The sequence below is a fragment of the Aulostomus chinensis genome, chromosome 22, assembly GCF_037954235.1.
Source record: "Aulostomus chinensis isolate RoL2024-O1b breed Wild chromosome 22, RoL_Achi_v1.0, whole genome shotgun sequence".
Taxonomy (NCBI): Eukaryota; Metazoa; Chordata; class Actinopteri; order Syngnathiformes; family Aulostomidae; genus Aulostomus; species Aulostomus chinensis.
This window is the reverse complement of record NC_141341.1, coordinates 7,705,001-7,722,575: the sequence shown is the minus strand read 5'-3', so window position 1 is coordinate 7,722,575 and position 17,575 is coordinate 7,705,001. Positions and strand designations below refer to the sequence as shown.

Genomic DNA, 17,575 nt, shown 5'->3' with positions numbered 1-17,575 from the left:
GAGCTCTCCAGCGCCGATAAGCTGAGTCAGTACGGGCCCGTGGACTCACGTCACAGAGCAATTATAGAGAGCCAGCGTTTACTTAAGGATTCCATCACTCAGCGTCTCATCTGTACTGAACCGTAACAACTATGACACCACTGCTAAATCCTCACCTGCCTGCAAACACGAGACCGTGACATGAAACAAACTACATCCTGTCATCTTTGGTGATTCTGGGAAGTTGTCATGGGATGGTGATTCTCAGCAAATACTGGGGTGATATTCAGCATGCGATGCATTTCCTTTAAAATGCAATAAACAAAAAAAAAAAACATCTGATCTGGCATTCTTTTATGTTCACTTACTGATGCAGAGATATAAGTGCTGCACCTGCCACATGAGTCAGCACTTCATTAAAAACCCACCTGTTATGGCAGCAGATGGAAATTGGAACAGCTTTAATGACAGCCGCAATGAGGAAGGAGGAGCTGGTGAGGATTTTAACAGAGTAGAGGATGGAGGTAAAGGAGGAGTATCCAGGTGGTAGAAAGGTGGAGAAAGAATATGGTGGAGGAGGAGGAGGAGGAGGAGGAGTGATAAGGCAGAAGGAGGGAAGTGAGGAGGACACCGTGATTTAAACTGGTGGGATTATGCATCAGTGAAAGGCAGGTAAGCTACTGATCTGCAGCTGCCATGCACATATGGCTCTGACTTGTTGCATGGACACACAACCAAACAAGGTTGAAGGTTAATTAGTTGACCGTGCAGAGACCTCAAATTTAAATGTATTCACACACAATATGGAAGTAAATTCACGTGAAACTCTGATGGCCCCAGGACAGAACTTAGCCATCCATTATTGGTGCCCCCTTCCAGTTCAGGGTCTGGTGCAGTCACCTGTCAAGATGTCCCTGAGCAGCAGGAAGATGCTGAAACTGGCGTTTAAGAGCGTGCACTTCAGGATCCCAGCAAAAAATTCTGATAGAAGTTGGACCTTCAGTTGTTTTGGTTTTTTTGTAAATCAGAAACTCTAAACTGAGGGAAATAACTGACTTACATTTTGTTTCCCCAATACTGACAACACAAAGATACTAAAGTAAGAAAAGGCCCTTAAACTGTATGTTTTAAAACTCTCATTGAGTAGAGTGGTTGCTAATGGGATGTTGCCTATAAGGATAATTGTAAGAGCAAAAGTTTGCTTGTAGGGGTCACAAGAAGTTCTATTGGAATCATTTACACAAAAATATCATTTTTTCTGGTAATTGACTTGAATTAAAACATAAAAAAACGTAGTGAAACTCAACAAATTAGAAATGACAAGAAGGCATTTATAAGTAATTGGATCTGGAGCTAATTCATAAATGCCTACATTGTCAACAGATTCTCATGTCCAGAGGGACAGAACTGCACATGTGAGGAACCCTAAAAGCTTTTTCTCCTTTAGTTTTAAACAGATCAAGGAAGATCCAGATCAGGTAAACAAGCCCTGCAGGTGACAAAGGGGGCTGCTATAGGCCGTTATTATTGGCAACTGTATCACCACGTAGAGCTCTAAAAGAGACATCAAAAACATTTTAAAACGAAGTACCCCTGGAAGTTTTGAAACACGATATGAACTAAAACTTCTGTGAGAGGTCACATGCACACGTCTGATCATTTTAAGAGCTTTTAAGCCAAAACTTTTAGAAAATTCTGCCATGCTTGGAGGAGGCTGGTGTCATCCGATCCAGGAAGGACACAACTGGTGGGCAGCAGCAGCCCTCAAACATTTCAGCAGCAGTTAACTGGTTGCGTCACATATCCACATGTCAATGTGTTACTGCCATCTAGTGGTGAAGTAAGACAGGCACCTGGAGTATCTGCAGGCTTTAATCAACCGTGGTCATTCAGTCATAGGTTGTAGGTCTGTTCTCCATCAAAATGTGTCACTTGTAACCTGTTTGATTAATGCTGAAAATAATAATAATAATAATAATCATCATCATCATCATAATCATAATCATAATCATAATCATAATCATAATCATAATCATAATCATAATAATCATAATAATAGGGCTGCACGGTGGTGCAGTGGTCCTCACTGTGGCCTCAGAGCAAGAAGGTTCTGGGTTTGAGCCCCGGCTCCAGCACAGGATCTTTCTGTGTGAGTCTCCATGTTCTCCCTGTTCCTGTGTGGGTTCTCTCTGGTACTCCAGCTTCCTCCCACAGTCCAAAGACATCAAGAGGGGACGAGGCTGATTGATACTCTAAATTGACTGTAGGTGTGACTGTGAGTGTGAATGGTTGTCTGTCTCTATGTGTTGGTCCTGTGATGGACTGGTGACCTGTCCAGGGTGAACCCCACCTCTCGTCCGTAGCCACTGGGGATAGGCTCCAGCACCCCCCCCCCCCCCCACGAACCTTACTAGTAAGGAATAAGCGGAAGACGACGATGGATGGATGGATGGATAATAATAATAATAATAATAATAATAATAATAATAATAATAATAATAATAATAATAATAATAATAATAATAATAATAATGATAATAATAATAATGATAATAAAAATAAAAATCTCATTCCCACAGCTCCTCACACCTGTCTTTTCCCAGTTCTCTCACAGGGATTTGAGTGTACAGGGTGGTGTGTGTGTGTGTGTGTGTGTGTGTGTGTGTGTGTGTGTGTGTGTGTGTGTGTGTGTGTGTGTGTGTGTGTGTGTGTGTGTGTGTGAATCATGTGCCTTTGGGTATTACATCCCTTTTTATTGTGGAATATGATGACATTGTCTTTTACACATTGTCAGCATTTATTTATGTACGTGCTAGTTTTCATTCTCTTCACTTTCTTAGGCAGCCTGATTATTATTTGCTGCTACAGTTGCTTGATTTCCCCTCAGTGACCTAATCTGATTAACCCCTGGATTTAGGGAAGTGGACAGCAAAAAAGCTGCAATAAACTGGATTTCTTTAAACATGAACCAAGAGCAGGACTTTGTTCTTTTGAACATTGGGTGCTTTGCTTGATTGTGAAATATCCACCCTGGAGTTTCTGACGCTGGGGCATCTGCAGCCATAATTTCAATGGAACAACCCTCCAATCTGTGCAATAGCATTGTCCCACTCAGATCAGCCTCCTGAGTTACATTTTAAGGAAATGGGAGGTCAGAGCTCATGAAGGAACACTTAAATGTCTTCCTCCCACCTCAGAGTCCTGAGACGACCCCTGAGAAAGGTAAGACACTATAACTCCATTTTTTTCAAAACAACAAATACAGTCATCCTCATTCTTTGGATTATTAAATGTATTATGCAAACTGATAATGTTGTGACATTGTGTAGTTTACCCATGGTCTGCTTCTTTTTTAACTTACGTATTTGTTAGTATAAAACAATTCAATATATTAAAAGTATTTCTGTCATAAACTTTTCAAACAGAATGCCAAGTATTTATGTCCAGTGCATGAGAAGACTGTGGAGCCCGACACAAGCGTCCCGGCACCTCAAAGCCTCAAATGTCCACAGATCTGTGCACCAACACATCAAGGTAACACAAACATGGGTTCTGTGCAGAGTTTGAACTTTTAGCAGAGACAATAATCTCCAGCTGGCCTTGACTGGAAGGGTACGATAGAGGTCAGGTTTAAAGATGCAGTAAGAACTGATGGGTTGGATTTTTTTTTTGTATATTTCACTTAAATAATCGAATTCAGCTTGTTTGGTCAAAGTCACCAGGAACCGCTTCCATGCTTTAACCAGCTGTGCTCATGTCAGCAGGACCTACTTTCATCTTTGAATATCTTGACAAGGGCTTCAAATAAAATCCATTGTTATGATTTATATTAATGCCTCTCCTAAAGGAATCTTAATTATAATTTGGGCAAAAATCCTTAAAACATATAAGCTTTGATTTTTTTATATTACATGCTAAACTCATGCTTGTAAAAAATGTAAAATTATTAGCATAATCCCTCAAGGGTCAGTCTTTGAACTGGCATATATAATATGCTTCAGAATGTCATGGCGCGGAGAAGTGTCTGAATCCCATGGCTTATCAGCAGGGGTACCCCAGGGGTCAGTGCATTTGACCTCGACTGCTCAGTCTGGTTGATGTGCCCTCTTTAACATCAGGAGGATCAGACCCTACCTGACACAACCAGCCACAAAGCCTCTGGTATAGGATTGTGTGATTGTGATTTCATGCATCGACTAGTGCAACTCTCTCCTTGCAGGCCTCCTACGGGCATGTAAACCTCTGCAGATGATCCAGAATGCAGCAGCACGTCTGGTCTTTAACTTGCACAAAATTGCACGGTTCCAGGTTCGAGCCCCAACTCAGAAGCAGGATCTTTCTGTGTGGAGTCTGCATGTTCTCCCTGTGGCTGCGGGGTTTCTCTCCAGAGAATCCGGCTTCCTCCCACAGTCCAAAGACATCAAGAGGGGACGAGGTTAATTGGATACTCTAAACTAACTGTAGGCGTGGCTGTGAGTGTGAATGGTTGTCTGTCAATATTTGTTGGCCCTGCGATGGACTGGCGACCTGTCCAGGGTGAACCCCGCCTCTCACTCGAAAGCCGCTGGGATAGGCTCCAGCCCCCTCCGTGTCCCCTAACAAGCGAAAGAAAATGGATGGATGGTCAGTTTTGGTTAAATCATATTCAGAAAAAAACAAAAAACAAACTTGGAACTTCTCCACCTTTTCGTACTTGCTAAGGTTTTTACCTCCAGTCTCAGTTCTTGCTTGTGCTGTACGTCCTTTTGGACGAAAGCCAAATGAAACTGCAGAACTGTAGAATGATTGTTTTGATTTCTTGGTGTTCCCAATAAATATTTCACGTGTGTGTTGCGCTCCTGTACACAAAAGGACACTATTGCTCTTCAGTTATTGGGTTGTTGTTTTTTTTTTAACTCACTAAAGGTCAGTGGTGTTTTATCACATTAAAAATGCCACGTGAACGTTTAACATTTTTTTCCAACAGTGGCCTCAGGGGGGGCAATGGGCTCAAAGTCCACCACGATCCATCCAGTCAGTATTTGTGTTTGCTTTGGCTAGATTTCAAACACAGTCTTTACAATTCTGAAACACAAACACACACATATACATTTGATATTCATAGGTTTTAAACAGATATATTTCACTCCAGCATTACATTAAATGGCCTATTTGTCATTTTCAGCAAATGTGATTAAAATGTATATCATATGCTGCGAATGGTATTTTAAAACTCTGGAACAATGATTCAGTGGTTCTGTAAAATAAAAGAATATAATTAACATCAAATTGATACAAATTCTCACTTTACAAAAACTCAAAAAACACACAATTTTCAAATAATTGTCGATGTTTGTTTTTTTAAAAATAAAAACAAGTAGTAAAATTGTTGCTTCTCTCAGTTACAATGAATTTGATTGATATATTTTACATTGTTTTTGTTATTCTTTTATTAAATAATGACAAAATTATTCTGTGATATATCGGATGAGACTAAAATTTAAGATGAATCATTGACTGCAAAATCCCTAAAAACACACATCATATTAACTTAGCTGTAGGTGAAGGATTATCACAATTACTGCTGACATTTCATGTCGTTGTCATGACTTTATAAAATACTCTTATTTTGAAATCCTTCAAGCTGACTTAGTGCTCCTTCCTGGGTCAAGAGCACAAGGACACCGATAAGACCTCCTGTGAGTGAAGTCACCTCCATTTTTTTTTTTCCAAGTTAATAATCTCCTGCTGACTTTCTCCTCATTCATGTTTGAATCATGAACTTCACACATGACAAAGGAAAAGGTTTCACCGCTCTGATGTCACTCCAGTTCATTAATCTCTCTGTCAGTAAATTCAGATGCTCTGAATAGAGGCGTCCATCTTGGAAACCAGAAAAACAGATTATGGTTTTGACTGAAGAGGATTAGCGATGCAGTATGTTGATATATATTTCATCTCAAAAGCATGTTATATATCATAAAATTGCAGGTCATGTATGAGAGCAAACAAACACATTTGTAGTTGATTACGTTACCACAAACCAGGTGGCCTCTTCCTGGTTTCCACATCACATTATCATGTCATGAAAAGTCCACAGAGGATCAGTTTTCAGTTCTGCCTCAGCTGTCCAGGACATGTGATGAACCAAATCTGCTTTATCCTCATAGATGATGGAAGAGGACAAACCGTGGGCTCTGATCTCAGAGGTGAGCGAGCACGGCTACCTGGAAGAAGTCGCTGACATCATAAAGCAACACTTCCGGATCATCTGTCACAGAGATTTCCTACAGAACCCTCAGCTGCACGGCCCTAAAATCCAGGCAGTGTTCGTGTGGCAGAACCTCCCGGAAACAGAGCCCTCACTCCTCAGCTTGCTTCCTGCACTCAAGGTGGTCTCTAACGGAGGAGTCGGCATCGACCACCTGGATGTACGTTACATCAACAGTCTCGGGGTGAAGGTGACCAACACGCCTGGTGTGGTGAGCGACGCCACTGCAGATATGGCCATGGGTCTGCTTCTGGCATCGGCACGGAAGATTGTTGAGGGTGAGGTCAAAGGTCAACTCAATTCTTACAAATACGAAGCTATGAATTTTTGCAGCTTTTAGAGGAAATGTAACTACAACAAGACTGATGGCCTTTGATGACTTTGGCCTTGAAACTGTACTTTTTTTGCTTTACCCCATGTTTGATTGAAAGATGACGATATCATCGAATGAGCAACTCTTAGCGTAAAGTACACACATGAAGATAGCAGCACTAAATGTATAAACATCAGGAACCTCTGTGGCATTGGAACCGTTTAAAGCCCTTTAAATAATTTAAAACCTATTTCACTTCAAGGTTTTGGTCCTTCTCTTTATAGGTCACCAAATAGCCGTGGACCCAAAAACCACTCATATATCTCAGTACCCAGTGGGAGTTGAAGTCACAGGCTCAACTCTGGGCATCGTAGGAATGGGACACATCGGATATAAGATCGCTGGAAGATGCAAAGGATTCGACATGAAGATCCTGTATCACAACAGAAACAGGAGGTAGGAGTGTGACAGCTAAATATGTTATTTGAAAAAGATGCTGCTGATGAAACAACGAGAAATATGGGCTCTGCAACACTCAGCAAAGAAACTGTATTCATATATTTATCACACTTTTTGAGTGACAATCAAAAATCGTTGCCAATTTATAAACATTACCTCTGCGACCTCGAATCTGACAGATTAAAAATATCAAGTCATCTTTTTGGTGACGTCTTTCCCGGTGCTGTTCAGGAGTGTTGAGGATGAGCAGGCGGTGGGGGCGACCTATTGCGAGAACATGGACGACCTTCTTAGGAGCTCAGACTTTGTCGTTCTGGTGGTCAACCTGACGCCTGAAACCATGGGCCTAATCAGCCGCCGGGAGCTGTCCCTCATGAAGCCCACAGCAACATTGGTCAATGTCAGCAGAGGTGGCAGGAATTGGTTTTCTAGACTTTGACTTCCTAACTTACAACAACAACAACAAGTATTCTAGAGTCTTGAACCTTATTCTGCTCTCTCAGGTCTCGTCGTTGACCAGGATGCTTTAGTCGAAGCTCTGCAGTCTGGGACTATTGGAGCTGCTGCGTTAGACGTGACTCACCCTGAACCTTTGCCCAGGTCTCATCTCTGTGAAAACACCCACACTCTTCACTCAGAATCACCAGAATTTTACAATACAAATAGAAACAAAGCTGCAAATCAAGAATTTCCCCCTGGATGTAAATAGGCAATTGAAGCAACTTCATCAGGTCAATTTTGTGTTTTCAGTTTAATGCAACTTTAGCTCGTTTGTCAAACCTCGACTGTCTTTTATATTCACTCTACTTGTGCAGGCCGTGAGTACAAGTAGACCCTGCTCTTGTATGGATGGACTGAAACATTATATTTAGTAACCCCAGACCATCTCTTGTCACCCAGGGAACATCCTCTCCTTGGCCTCCCAAATGTGCTGATCACCCCCCACACTGGCACCAACACCTACACAACTATATTCAAGATGGTGGAGAAGATGGTAGAAAACGCCCTCGCTGCAGTCAAAGGCCAAGCAGTCCCGAATGAAGTCAAGATGAAATAATTAACCAACAGAACGTCTAGTGGCATTAGCGAGAAATTTTAAATTGTTGGCATTATTTTAACTCTTGAAAATGGGTTTACCTCATCGTACACTGTTGCTTTGTACTGTTCTGATCTACTACAGGGATAAACACTCGTTCGTGTGACAAGTATATGAAGAATCTCTCCTTCGGTAAAGGTGGAGATTCCTTGATGATAACGATGTTTGTCTAGCATGAAAATGTTGTCAGATTTTTTTTGTTTAAATAGAGAGGAATACAAAAACAAATGATTAAAAAAAAAAAAACAACTTTTGACCCTTCTGCGTCTGCAGTCCGCTCCGCTCATGTGTTGACAAAAAGTCTTGGATGATTTGTGAAACTGAAATGGGCTGAAACAGGAAAGGTTTCCTCTGCAACATTTTTAATTTAGAAAGTTTTCTGGCAAATTTGTCTTTCCATGATTTCATTTATTTCCCAGGTTTTTTTCTATGGTCTTATAACTTGTTTTTAGTACATGTAATTTGATGAGTATATGTGGTTTTTTTTAAAAATCTTATTCTTACTATGACTTTCATATTAAACAGCATACGTAGGATTGAACAATACTTTAATCTTATTTAGTCGTAATATTAAGCTTTAATGTCTTTTACGATCTGTTTTGATATCTGTATTTTATAGGAAAATGGAAAGCAGTTGCACATCTTTATTTGCAATAAAATCTTTGTCGAGCTGCAGTTGACCGTAGATATGCCTGTTCGTAATAGAAACGGAAACAATTCTAGATGTTTTGCTAATAAAAGCCACAGAGATAAACGCACAAGTTTTTATCGAACTTCTTCGAGTATTTCTTCCAAAATGTAACTATACGGATATATTTTACTCAGGCGTTTTACTTCGGCTACTAAAACTTGCGTCAAATGCAATCGACGCCGAGATTGAGGCCGGAGGGACCATAGCGCAAGTCATGAAAATAGAAGCGAAAGCGCTCAAAGATTTAATATTTTAGTTTGAAGAGTTAATAAATAAACCAAAACCATGTTTATATCGTCGCAGAAGTCACCGCCTCGCTTCAGAGATTTCACCCTCGTCATGGTGAGTGAGTCCGGGAGTTTGTTGTTGCTGCTTTTATTCAACTTCTGTCATTTGTCTGACTTCCAGCAGAATTATTCGTAAAATAAAACGACCGATTTTAACGAACCCAATCGAGGGTTGAACCAAAGGCAAAGAGCTCAATACATTTAAGGGTGGAACCAATGAAAAACTATTATTTTTTTTTTTTTAACATGGATTTTGGCGGAAGTGATCTGAAGATGTCTGACCTGCTATTAGGTGAACATATTAACTGGTGCATTGTTGCAAGCTAACTCTACCTAAAACAAGATATTTGGAAACATATCTATTTATTTTTGCAATCGTGTTTTCAATGCTGATGAGGAGCCCTGAGAAATTCCTGACGTCATGTGGCTTGCTAACTGTTAATGAAGTCATCAAAACTGACTTGTAAAGAATAAGCAGCAACATGATTCCTTCTCTTCTCTTATGTTTGGGACTTCAGCCAGCTGTTGCGGTGGGCAACGTGGGTCAGCTGGCGGTGGATCTCATCGTGTCCACACTAAACCTGAGCAGAGTGGGCTTCTTGCACACAGACTGTCTCATCCCCATGGTGGGGAACAACCCCTACGCCACCTGCAAAGAAGACGCAGAGGAGCTACACACGGCCGCAGAAGGTACGGCCTTAAAATCTGAAGCTGAAATGATACATTTATTGATGCTGTTTATTGAATCGGGAGGGTGAAGATTGTAGAGCCATTTGTAAAAGGGTTTATTGTTACAACAGTAAGCAGGAAGTTAGCCTTGTCAACATGAAATGGGGGGGGGGGGGGCCATGGCTCAGAGGTAGAGTGGCCGTCTAGCAACCGAAGGGTTGCTGGTTCGATCCTCACTTCCCCCGGTGACCCTGTCCAAGTATCCTTGAACAAGATACTGAGCCCCTAGTTGCTCATGATGGCCCTGCGACAGACTGGCGACCCGTCCAGGGTGAACCCTGCCTCTCACCCAGTGTCAGCTGGGATAGGCTCCAGGCCCCTGTGACCCGTAAGCGGTATAGAAAATGGACTTCACTGATTCTCATGTGACGTTAGGCTTCTAACATGTTTTCCAACTTGTGTGCAGCTGAAAAGCACAAACAGTATATTTGCCATCTTTGATTAACAGATCCCCCCTCCTGATTTGTAGGTTGACACCAATGTGATGAACTGAACAAAAATCTCCATGACGCTGTCACCAATTAATCTGAGATCTTCAAATAACAATAACAACCTTTTCTCTTCAACAGTTTACACAGCAGCAGAGCTAAAGCTGGCGGTTCTTCAGATCAGGGCGCCAGTTGTCCAGGTAACGCCACAGTTTGTAGTGGATGTAATGGTCTAGAAGTAACATTCCACATTTAATACAGCTTTCATGTCTATTTTTATCACAGACAAAATCCAAAAAGTTCCGTGAGCTGCTGTTATCTTGGATCAAAGAGAGCGGGTTCTCCAGGACTGTGGTTCTGTCCAGCAGCCACGCCTACCAGAGGGACGACCGACAGCTGCGAGAGTACATAAGAATGCACAGACTTTGTTAACAGTTCATTTCTGTCCCTCTGCTGTTTATTCACATGTGTGTGTGCGTGCATGCATACGTGTGTGTGTGTTAGCACCCCTTTGAGGTACCTGATCACGCCGAGCCTGCTGAAGGTGAGTGAAGACGCCTTGAAGGAGCTGGGCTGGAGAGAGATGGAGCGAGCGGCGGCCTTCCCGGGAGTGACGGATGCGAACACTGAGCCTCGACTCTCCATTCCCGGAGGAGGCATTAGCAAAGCCCTCTACATAGACAGGTAGGAGAACGAGCTGCGTGTGTGTGTATGGAATAAAATATGGTCATAATAATGGAAAAAGAAATGGTTGGATGGGCTTTTTTTCCTGTATGGAGGCCTAAACTTGCTGTCATTATAATTGTCATCAAAATGATTACATTCATAAGAAAAGATTATTTTTATATTTCTGTGCGTACTACATGTTTTTTTTAACTTTCATTAATTTATTCATTGAGTCATGCATGCTTTTATTTTGTTATGACCATTTTAGCCCTCTGTACTTCTTTCCAAGTCTTAAATGCTGATGCTGCTCAATTATCTCATTATTTTGAGTTTGTTTTTACGCTAAGAGCATATGACACTGTTCCATGAGCCTATCCAGAACCAGATGTAATGTTACTCTGTTTTGCATATATTTGTGCTGCTGGTGTAGTTGTGCAGAGGACGTCCCGCTGGCGGTGCTGCTCATCTTCTGCTCAGAGGGTGATAACATCCCAGACGCCTTCACCCTCGTCAATCACCTGAACGACTGGCTCCACCTGCTGGACAATCCTGTAAGTGATAACCAATCATCTGGTACCACACTTACTGGTCCATCAAAGTTTTTTTTTTTGTTTTGTTTTGTTTTTGTTCCTGTTTTTAACAGCAAACTTTCACCTACACACAGAATGAACAGAGGGCAGTGTTTGAATACCAGAATGATATAAATAAAAACTATGAATCATACAAAGAACATCTAAGAGAGACAGAATCAAAATGGAGCTAGAAACTTCAAAACTGTACCAATTTGACTAAAAGTAAAAATAAGAAAACTAACTGTTAAAGTGTCCCGGTTTCATCTGATGTCTCGTTTCAGAGCCAGGAGCCCCACAAATGGAAGATACCAACTTCCTGGACTCTCTTGTTTGGAAGCGGCATCCCCCCTGACCTTTACTGAATCACAGGTTTTTGTTATTTCTGGCTTACAGTTGGCTTCTGAGCGCTGCAGGAATGTGTCCTGTGCCTCTCTGGCAACTTCGATCTTACGCGCCATCATAGCTTCAACTGGACTGACCTTGGTTTTCTCTCTGTCCTAATCTGATCAACCAAAAGAGCAGTATGTTCAGTTGCTTTCATGATAAAAAAAAAAGTTAAATGCTAATCTATAATTGTATCAACATGACATCACGTCATGAGATTGACCATAATGTGCACTTCAACAGCAGTGGGTTTTTTTTGTCAATAAAAATATTGTTAGAAGTATCCGGTGTGAATTATTCTGGAGATTTGATTGTATTACACTGCCTGGACCCAAAGCTGGAAACAGCCTCTTCCCCCCTAACTGAAAGTAGCTGGCCAGGAGCCATACAGTTTTCCTGGCAGTCCTGCCTCTCTGTAATTTGATTCCCAATACTACAACAAAACATAGCAGTACCAAGAGAGTACTCACATCCGTAGTATGACCCCGCTGAACTGCTGTGACAAGTTTGTGGTTGTCTCCGTCTGCGTCATTGTTTTGGAAGGTTTCGTTGTTGACGGTTGGGACAGGAATGTCTGGCGTTTGCGTCCTCTTTTACGTGGAGGCAGTCACTTCAGAGAATCAGACGTCTATCACATGAAAATGCTTCTGCACTCCCTGAATGCAATAAAAACTACAAGTGTTGCACCAATGTAGCATTGTTCCACCTGCCACTGAGGACTTATTGACTTGAATTGTCTCTATCCAAAGAGGCAACTGCAGAACATAAAGTGAATTGCAAGTCAGTGTAGCAACATGGTGTTCAGATAATGCTAAGCTAGGTGTTTATCTTTGAACTAAACTAACAACTCATAAAGCAAACCTGCTGGAAACTGTACCCCTGTATTTAGTAAATGGAAAAAAAATGGAAATGGAATGGAAAAAAGTTCCCCTCCCTAACTGAATGTTAAACCACTATAATTGAATAAGCTTGTGTTACTTTGAGACGGTTCCAGGCTAACCGCTACTACTCTTCATGCTAAGCTAACTACCATCACGCTGACATCGCTGTGCTTACGTGTTTTAACAAATTCAGGATTTAATTGCACACTTCATCGGAATGCAAATAATGGAATTGTTGCCAATAATGTCCAACTACTACACAGTTGCCATAACCTCATTGGTATATCATGAACCCCTGAGGGACAGGTTAGCGCTGTCATAACCAGAAAAGCTCCAAGACATGTTCTGCAAACTAGATACCAGTTTTATTGGTAGATTACACAGAGGAACTTAAGACAGCTTCATTTGAAAAGGAAAACACGTCATGAAATAAGCTTTCTACTGTAGTCAAATCTGTTACATTGTCTCTTTTTTTTTTTGAAACAAGCAAAATATGTCTTCTTTTTTTTTTAAACACATCTTTTTAAAAAGAACACTATGTACATCATGGAAACATTACATGCCACTGATTTTCCCATGTGGGAGGAGGCAGTGCTTTTCATTAAACCAACTCCTCCTTCACTGTGAAAAACTTCAAGTAATCTCTTATAAAAAAATAGAACATTTTAATTTCTGCTTCTGAAAAAAGTTCTTCTAAAAATACACATATGAACAGCATTACAAATTGGCAATGCATAGCTCCTATATTCAGTCTTAATCTCATAACTGCAAAGAAGCAAAATAGAATGACAGAGCTGCAAATAATATTAAAGCAAAAAAAAGACTTTGAGACTCCAGAAGCAGCACAGGCGGTGGCTGGGATGTGGCCATGGGTGAAGCGCTGGTGTTTTTTCAAAAATGTGCTCTCTTCAAAGAATGTAGAAGTGTCTGCTGTAAACGGTTTAGAGAAGATGGTGAGAAATGAGGAGATGCTGGGAATTGTGCCGCTAACAGGAGGAAGAGGCTATTGAGCTGGAACCAAATATAAAAACAGTGGAGAGGATAGCTGGCTGTTGAGGTGGAGATGAGGAAGAGTGGTTTGGAGTTGAGGAGGAAGGACAGAGGTCGGGAGCGAGCTGGAGTTCCCTGCCGATGTTGGCTTTGCTGCCAGAGCTGTAGTCACGTACCCACTGGTGGAGGTGGTTAGCAATCACTGGTTTTAGCCCTGTCACAAGACACAGAACATTAGAACTACATCAAGTACAGCTATTTTCTGTTAGAAATGCTCAAAGTGATAAAAGAACCTTGTGCCACAAAAATACATTCGCCGGAATAGAAAAGGGTTAATTGTTGACCTTGTGGCATGAAATTGCGTCTCTGATCACTTTGATGTTTTCCACGTGGGATTCATTATCAGTGCAGCCATCAGGTTTCATAAGCAACACGTCACACTGTGTTCAGATCTTCTTACTGAAGTTATAATAAGTAAGAAGGAATTCAATTTGAACACATTCTAAGAAGTAACCCAAAGTCTCTCCCACACCAAGATCACATTCGCAGATGAATTCTTCGCACACAATCGCAGAGTCATTAGAGATGTTGTTATTCTTCACAAACCCAGCAAGAATGCAGATTTGATGGGGTTTCTCACTGAAGCTACGCTAACAGTCACCAGTTTTGTTCTATCGTCCCCGAATTTTTTTTGTTGTTGTTAAAAGTGGCTGTCAGATTTCGATTCGGTTCATTTCACTTAACGAACGTGAGTTCATTACTGGAGTCAAACAAGGTGGACATGATCACTAAAAACGGAATCTTCATTCTAACGAATGTTTGTTTTTGTTTTTTAGAACCGCCGCCGTTAACTCCTGTTAAAGGTTCTCTCACAAAATGTTACCACGCTGACATGTTTGACAAATAATCGTCAGGACTGCAGACATAACGGCTAAGCTGTTGAATTATACAATTAGACGATCTAGTCTAGGATGCTGAGAGTTGGAGCCCAAAACTAGCATGAAATGAGCAATTTCTGAATTGAGGTTGGATTCCACTTTTTTTCGCATTTCGTTTTTAATTGTAGCGCCTTAGCCTTTATGGAGGTGGAAGGTTTTTGAGGCTAAGTGTAGAACTCCTGCGATTACTGATTAAAAAAAATAAATAAAAATTGATCCAACTAAATGCTGCAGCTGTTTAGGAAAATTAGCCTGCAAAAATGAAACCTCAGGATTCAATATTGTAAAGCATCTTTTGTGTAGTTATAATTGATTTATTGAAACAATTTTTTGACAGTAATGAGGCTCCCCGGACAGAAGGGACACATTTTACTGTTGTTGTGCCATGTTCAATACCTGCCAAGAAACAGTCAAATGAAACTGCTTTTTCTGAGAAGCTAATGCTGCCCAGCTGCGTTTGTACTTGCCTGGAGTTTTTCTTCCAGCAAAAACTTGTCCATGTCAATATAATACAAAACTTTTTTTAATAAAATGACATTACGGGAAGAATACATGACAGGGCAACAAATGTCCTGCACTACCTCAAGGACAGAAATAAAACTACGAGTTTAGGTTTCCCCAGATCCAGACTTTTCTGTCCCACTTCCATTCGAGCAGGCAAAAACACAACTGGTGCGATTTAAAAGCCACAGACCAACAGGCACTGTGCTAAAGCTGAGAAATATAGCAAGACTCGGGAAGTTAGGGGCACCAGAAAAAACACAGAATCATGAGAGAGACAGAGTTTAATGAGCACCCGCTCAATTTGTTGTCATGGACCCAAACTTCATCCAGGAAAAGAATGTACTGTTTATTGATGGAAAGTTGCCATATTTGCTTATTATGGATTCTTCTGCATTCTCTGTCCTTCCCAGCGTAGTTCCAAAAACAATAAAGCAACACTTGCTTTGAGAAGTGCAGGCTTGCATTACCACAGCAGTGCAAAAGTGGTACAAAAAGACAAGGCTGAACTGTTTAAATTAACACCTTGCATTATTCATCTCCAACTCAAGTTTCAGAGCTTCAACGAGTAACCGCAAGCACACACACCCACACACACACCCACACACACCATGCTACAGTGCAGCCAAGAATGAACACAACTCAAAACCACAGCCAAGCAATTCATAAAAAAACACAACCCCAACACACAAAACACAGCAGACACACACGCACGCACACCTCCATCTCCATGTACGAGAGTGGGAGTTGTTTTTAAAAGTTGTGATTAAACCTCCTCCTCTAAATGTGCTCTTCTTGGTTGGTGTTTCTGTCACAAAGTGAGGTAAAGACATAAGTGTCCCCCACCTGACAGGTCAGCTCTGGTCATGTGCAGCAAATGCAGCCCAAACTGTCCGAGAAGAACCACAACAGCAGATTCAGACCTTTTCAGGAGTGGTGCATATCTGGCCGTATTACAGGAACAACACTGACAAGTCACACGCCAAAGGAAGCTTTCCCAGAAATGAAGTCAGTTGTGTAGGTGCACTGTCATCATAAATAAGTGCTTGGTCATATCTAACTGTCCCATCTGAAGTAGATGTCAGTTGGCGAGATTAGTGGCTTTGCATTCGGAACGCCAAGTTAGTGGTCGAATGTCTGCTGCTGCTGAATCATGCATCACCAAAGCCTGTCTGCATTTTCTCGGCAGGATTTAAGAATCCTGCCTTAAAATGACTCACCGTATGTTCTAATAGCTCTCAAAAGCAACACTATGCAACTGTACACCACGAAATTTGCGTGTTACTTTGTGTTAACATCGACGTGGCGATGGTGCCCACCTCCCTGAGAGGGCAGTGCAATTTTGGGGGGGACTTTGACATCAGCCAAGACAAAAAGAACGAGAGATTTGATTTTCACAGCTGAAACGCCTCATGTCACGCTGCTGTGTTGCGGTCAAAATTTGCATAGAATTTACAATCGCACTAAACCAAGCAAATGTAATCGGAACCAGAGGCAACATTCTGCGAACACCTAGCTATATTTTAAATTCTAAAACTTGGATTCTCCTGAAACAAAGTGATGTTAACTTGGTTGGCGAGTTACAGCTGGACAGCAACTAATTCAAAAGCCCTTCTAACCAGTATGAAGACTGTTTTATGTAGTAAGTCTGCCACCATCACATTGATATCCAGCTAATGGCTAAATCCCTGTCCAAATGGGCTGACTTGATCTGTAATCTAAAAACTAGCGACCTGTCACGATGTCCGTACTGAGAATATTGCACCATTACAACCTATTTGTTATTTTAAAGTCAAAGTAGCATGATGTTGCTTCGACAGCTGAAATTATGAATTTAAAATGCTGCGCTTTCTGTCTGATAGGAGCCAAAAAAAAGACTAGATAGTTGATGAAAATATCTAAAACTGAAGTATTTAAACATGTCCAGCTGTGCAACTTCACCAAGCTGGTGACGATACCAAAGATGAATACAAATGAGGCAGCTTGACAGTGCATGACAAGTTATGTGGGGATGGAACTTGAGGCTTTGTGTGTGACAAACGAGAGAAAGAATCACCTTTTTCTCTTCTTCTCTGAGTCGTTTGTCCTGGGCTTGCTTTGGGGTGTTTTGGTTGTGCCTGATTTGGAGATGCTGTCTTCTCTGCGTCGTTTGCTGCGTTGAAAAATACATACAATAAGATAAGGGAAAGCAGATTCAAAAAAGTACACTTCTCTCTTTAAACTGCAACCAGATAAATTCAGCTAGAATCTACTTTGCCATACAACATGTGACGTATGTGCAACAGTAGGTTGGAATCACGTGATCTCTCAAATTCTCAAAATTTACAGACAACACACAGGGATTTCCTGACCAAATAAGACTTAAGCATGGAGCCAACCACCAAATAAACAGATGAAATTCTGCGTTTCTG

General features: G+C 41.3%; 3 protein-coding genes across 9 annotated transcripts in view; 2 read left to right on the top strand and 1 right to left on the bottom strand.

Moving 5' to 3' along the window:
- The first annotated feature begins 3,020 nt into the window (after positions 1-3,020).
- On the top strand, positions 3,021-8,825 carry LOC147240581 (uncharacterized). 4 transcript variants are annotated; one of them, XM_086194200.1, is made up of 8 exons: positions 3,022-3,201; positions 3,405-3,513; positions 4,199-4,414; positions 6,129-6,507; positions 6,827-6,998; positions 7,233-7,411; positions 7,505-7,601; positions 7,902-8,825. In XM_086194200.1, exons 3-8 carry the CDS (start codon positions 4,238-4,240, stop codon positions 8,056-8,058), a joined length of 1,161 nt encoding a protein of 386 aa, XP_086050326.1. In that variant the 5' UTR covers positions 3,022-3,201; positions 3,405-3,513; positions 4,199-4,237; the 3' UTR covers positions 8,059-8,825. The 4 variants fall into 4 exon arrangements, with proteins under 4 accessions (XP_086050327.1, XP_086050326.1, XP_086050328.1 ...); XM_086194201.1 differs by lacking the exon at positions 4,199-4,414 and having other exon boundaries at positions 3,021-3,201; XM_086194202.1 differs by lacking the exons at positions 3,022-3,201; positions 3,405-3,513; positions 4,199-4,414 and adding an exon at positions 5,552-5,657.
- A 123-nt stretch (positions 8,826-8,948) lies between these two features.
- Positions 8,949-12,160, top strand: psmg2 (proteasome (prosome, macropain) assembly chaperone 2). The gene is made up of 7 exons (XM_086194204.1): positions 8,949-9,130; positions 9,594-9,765; positions 10,374-10,432; positions 10,518-10,636; positions 10,737-10,916; positions 11,329-11,449; positions 11,752-12,160. The coding sequence occupies exons 1-7, from the start codon at positions 9,074-9,076 to the stop codon at positions 11,830-11,832; spliced, it is 789 nt and encodes a 262-aa protein (XP_086050330.1). The 5' UTR covers positions 8,949-9,073; the 3' UTR covers positions 11,833-12,160.
- Positions 12,161-13,069: 909 nt separating this feature from the next.
- ptpn2b (protein tyrosine phosphatase non-receptor type 2b) overlaps positions 13,070-17,575 on the bottom strand; it is a 16,052-nt gene continuing 11,546 nt past the window's right edge. For 2 of the 4 annotated variants that reach the window (XM_086194198.1, XM_086194196.1), the window contains exons 9-10: positions 17,221-17,316; positions 13,071-13,939 (exon numbers count right to left, since the gene is read on the bottom strand). In XM_086194198.1, the coding sequence (XP_086050324.1) occupies positions 13,918-13,939; positions 17,221-17,316 (118 nt within the window). In that variant the 3' untranslated portion in view covers positions 13,071-13,917. Of the gene's footprint in view, positions 13,940-17,220; positions 17,317-17,575 lie in introns of all 4 variants that reach the window. The other 2 variants (XM_086194199.1, XM_086194197.1) reach the window with 2 other exon arrangements.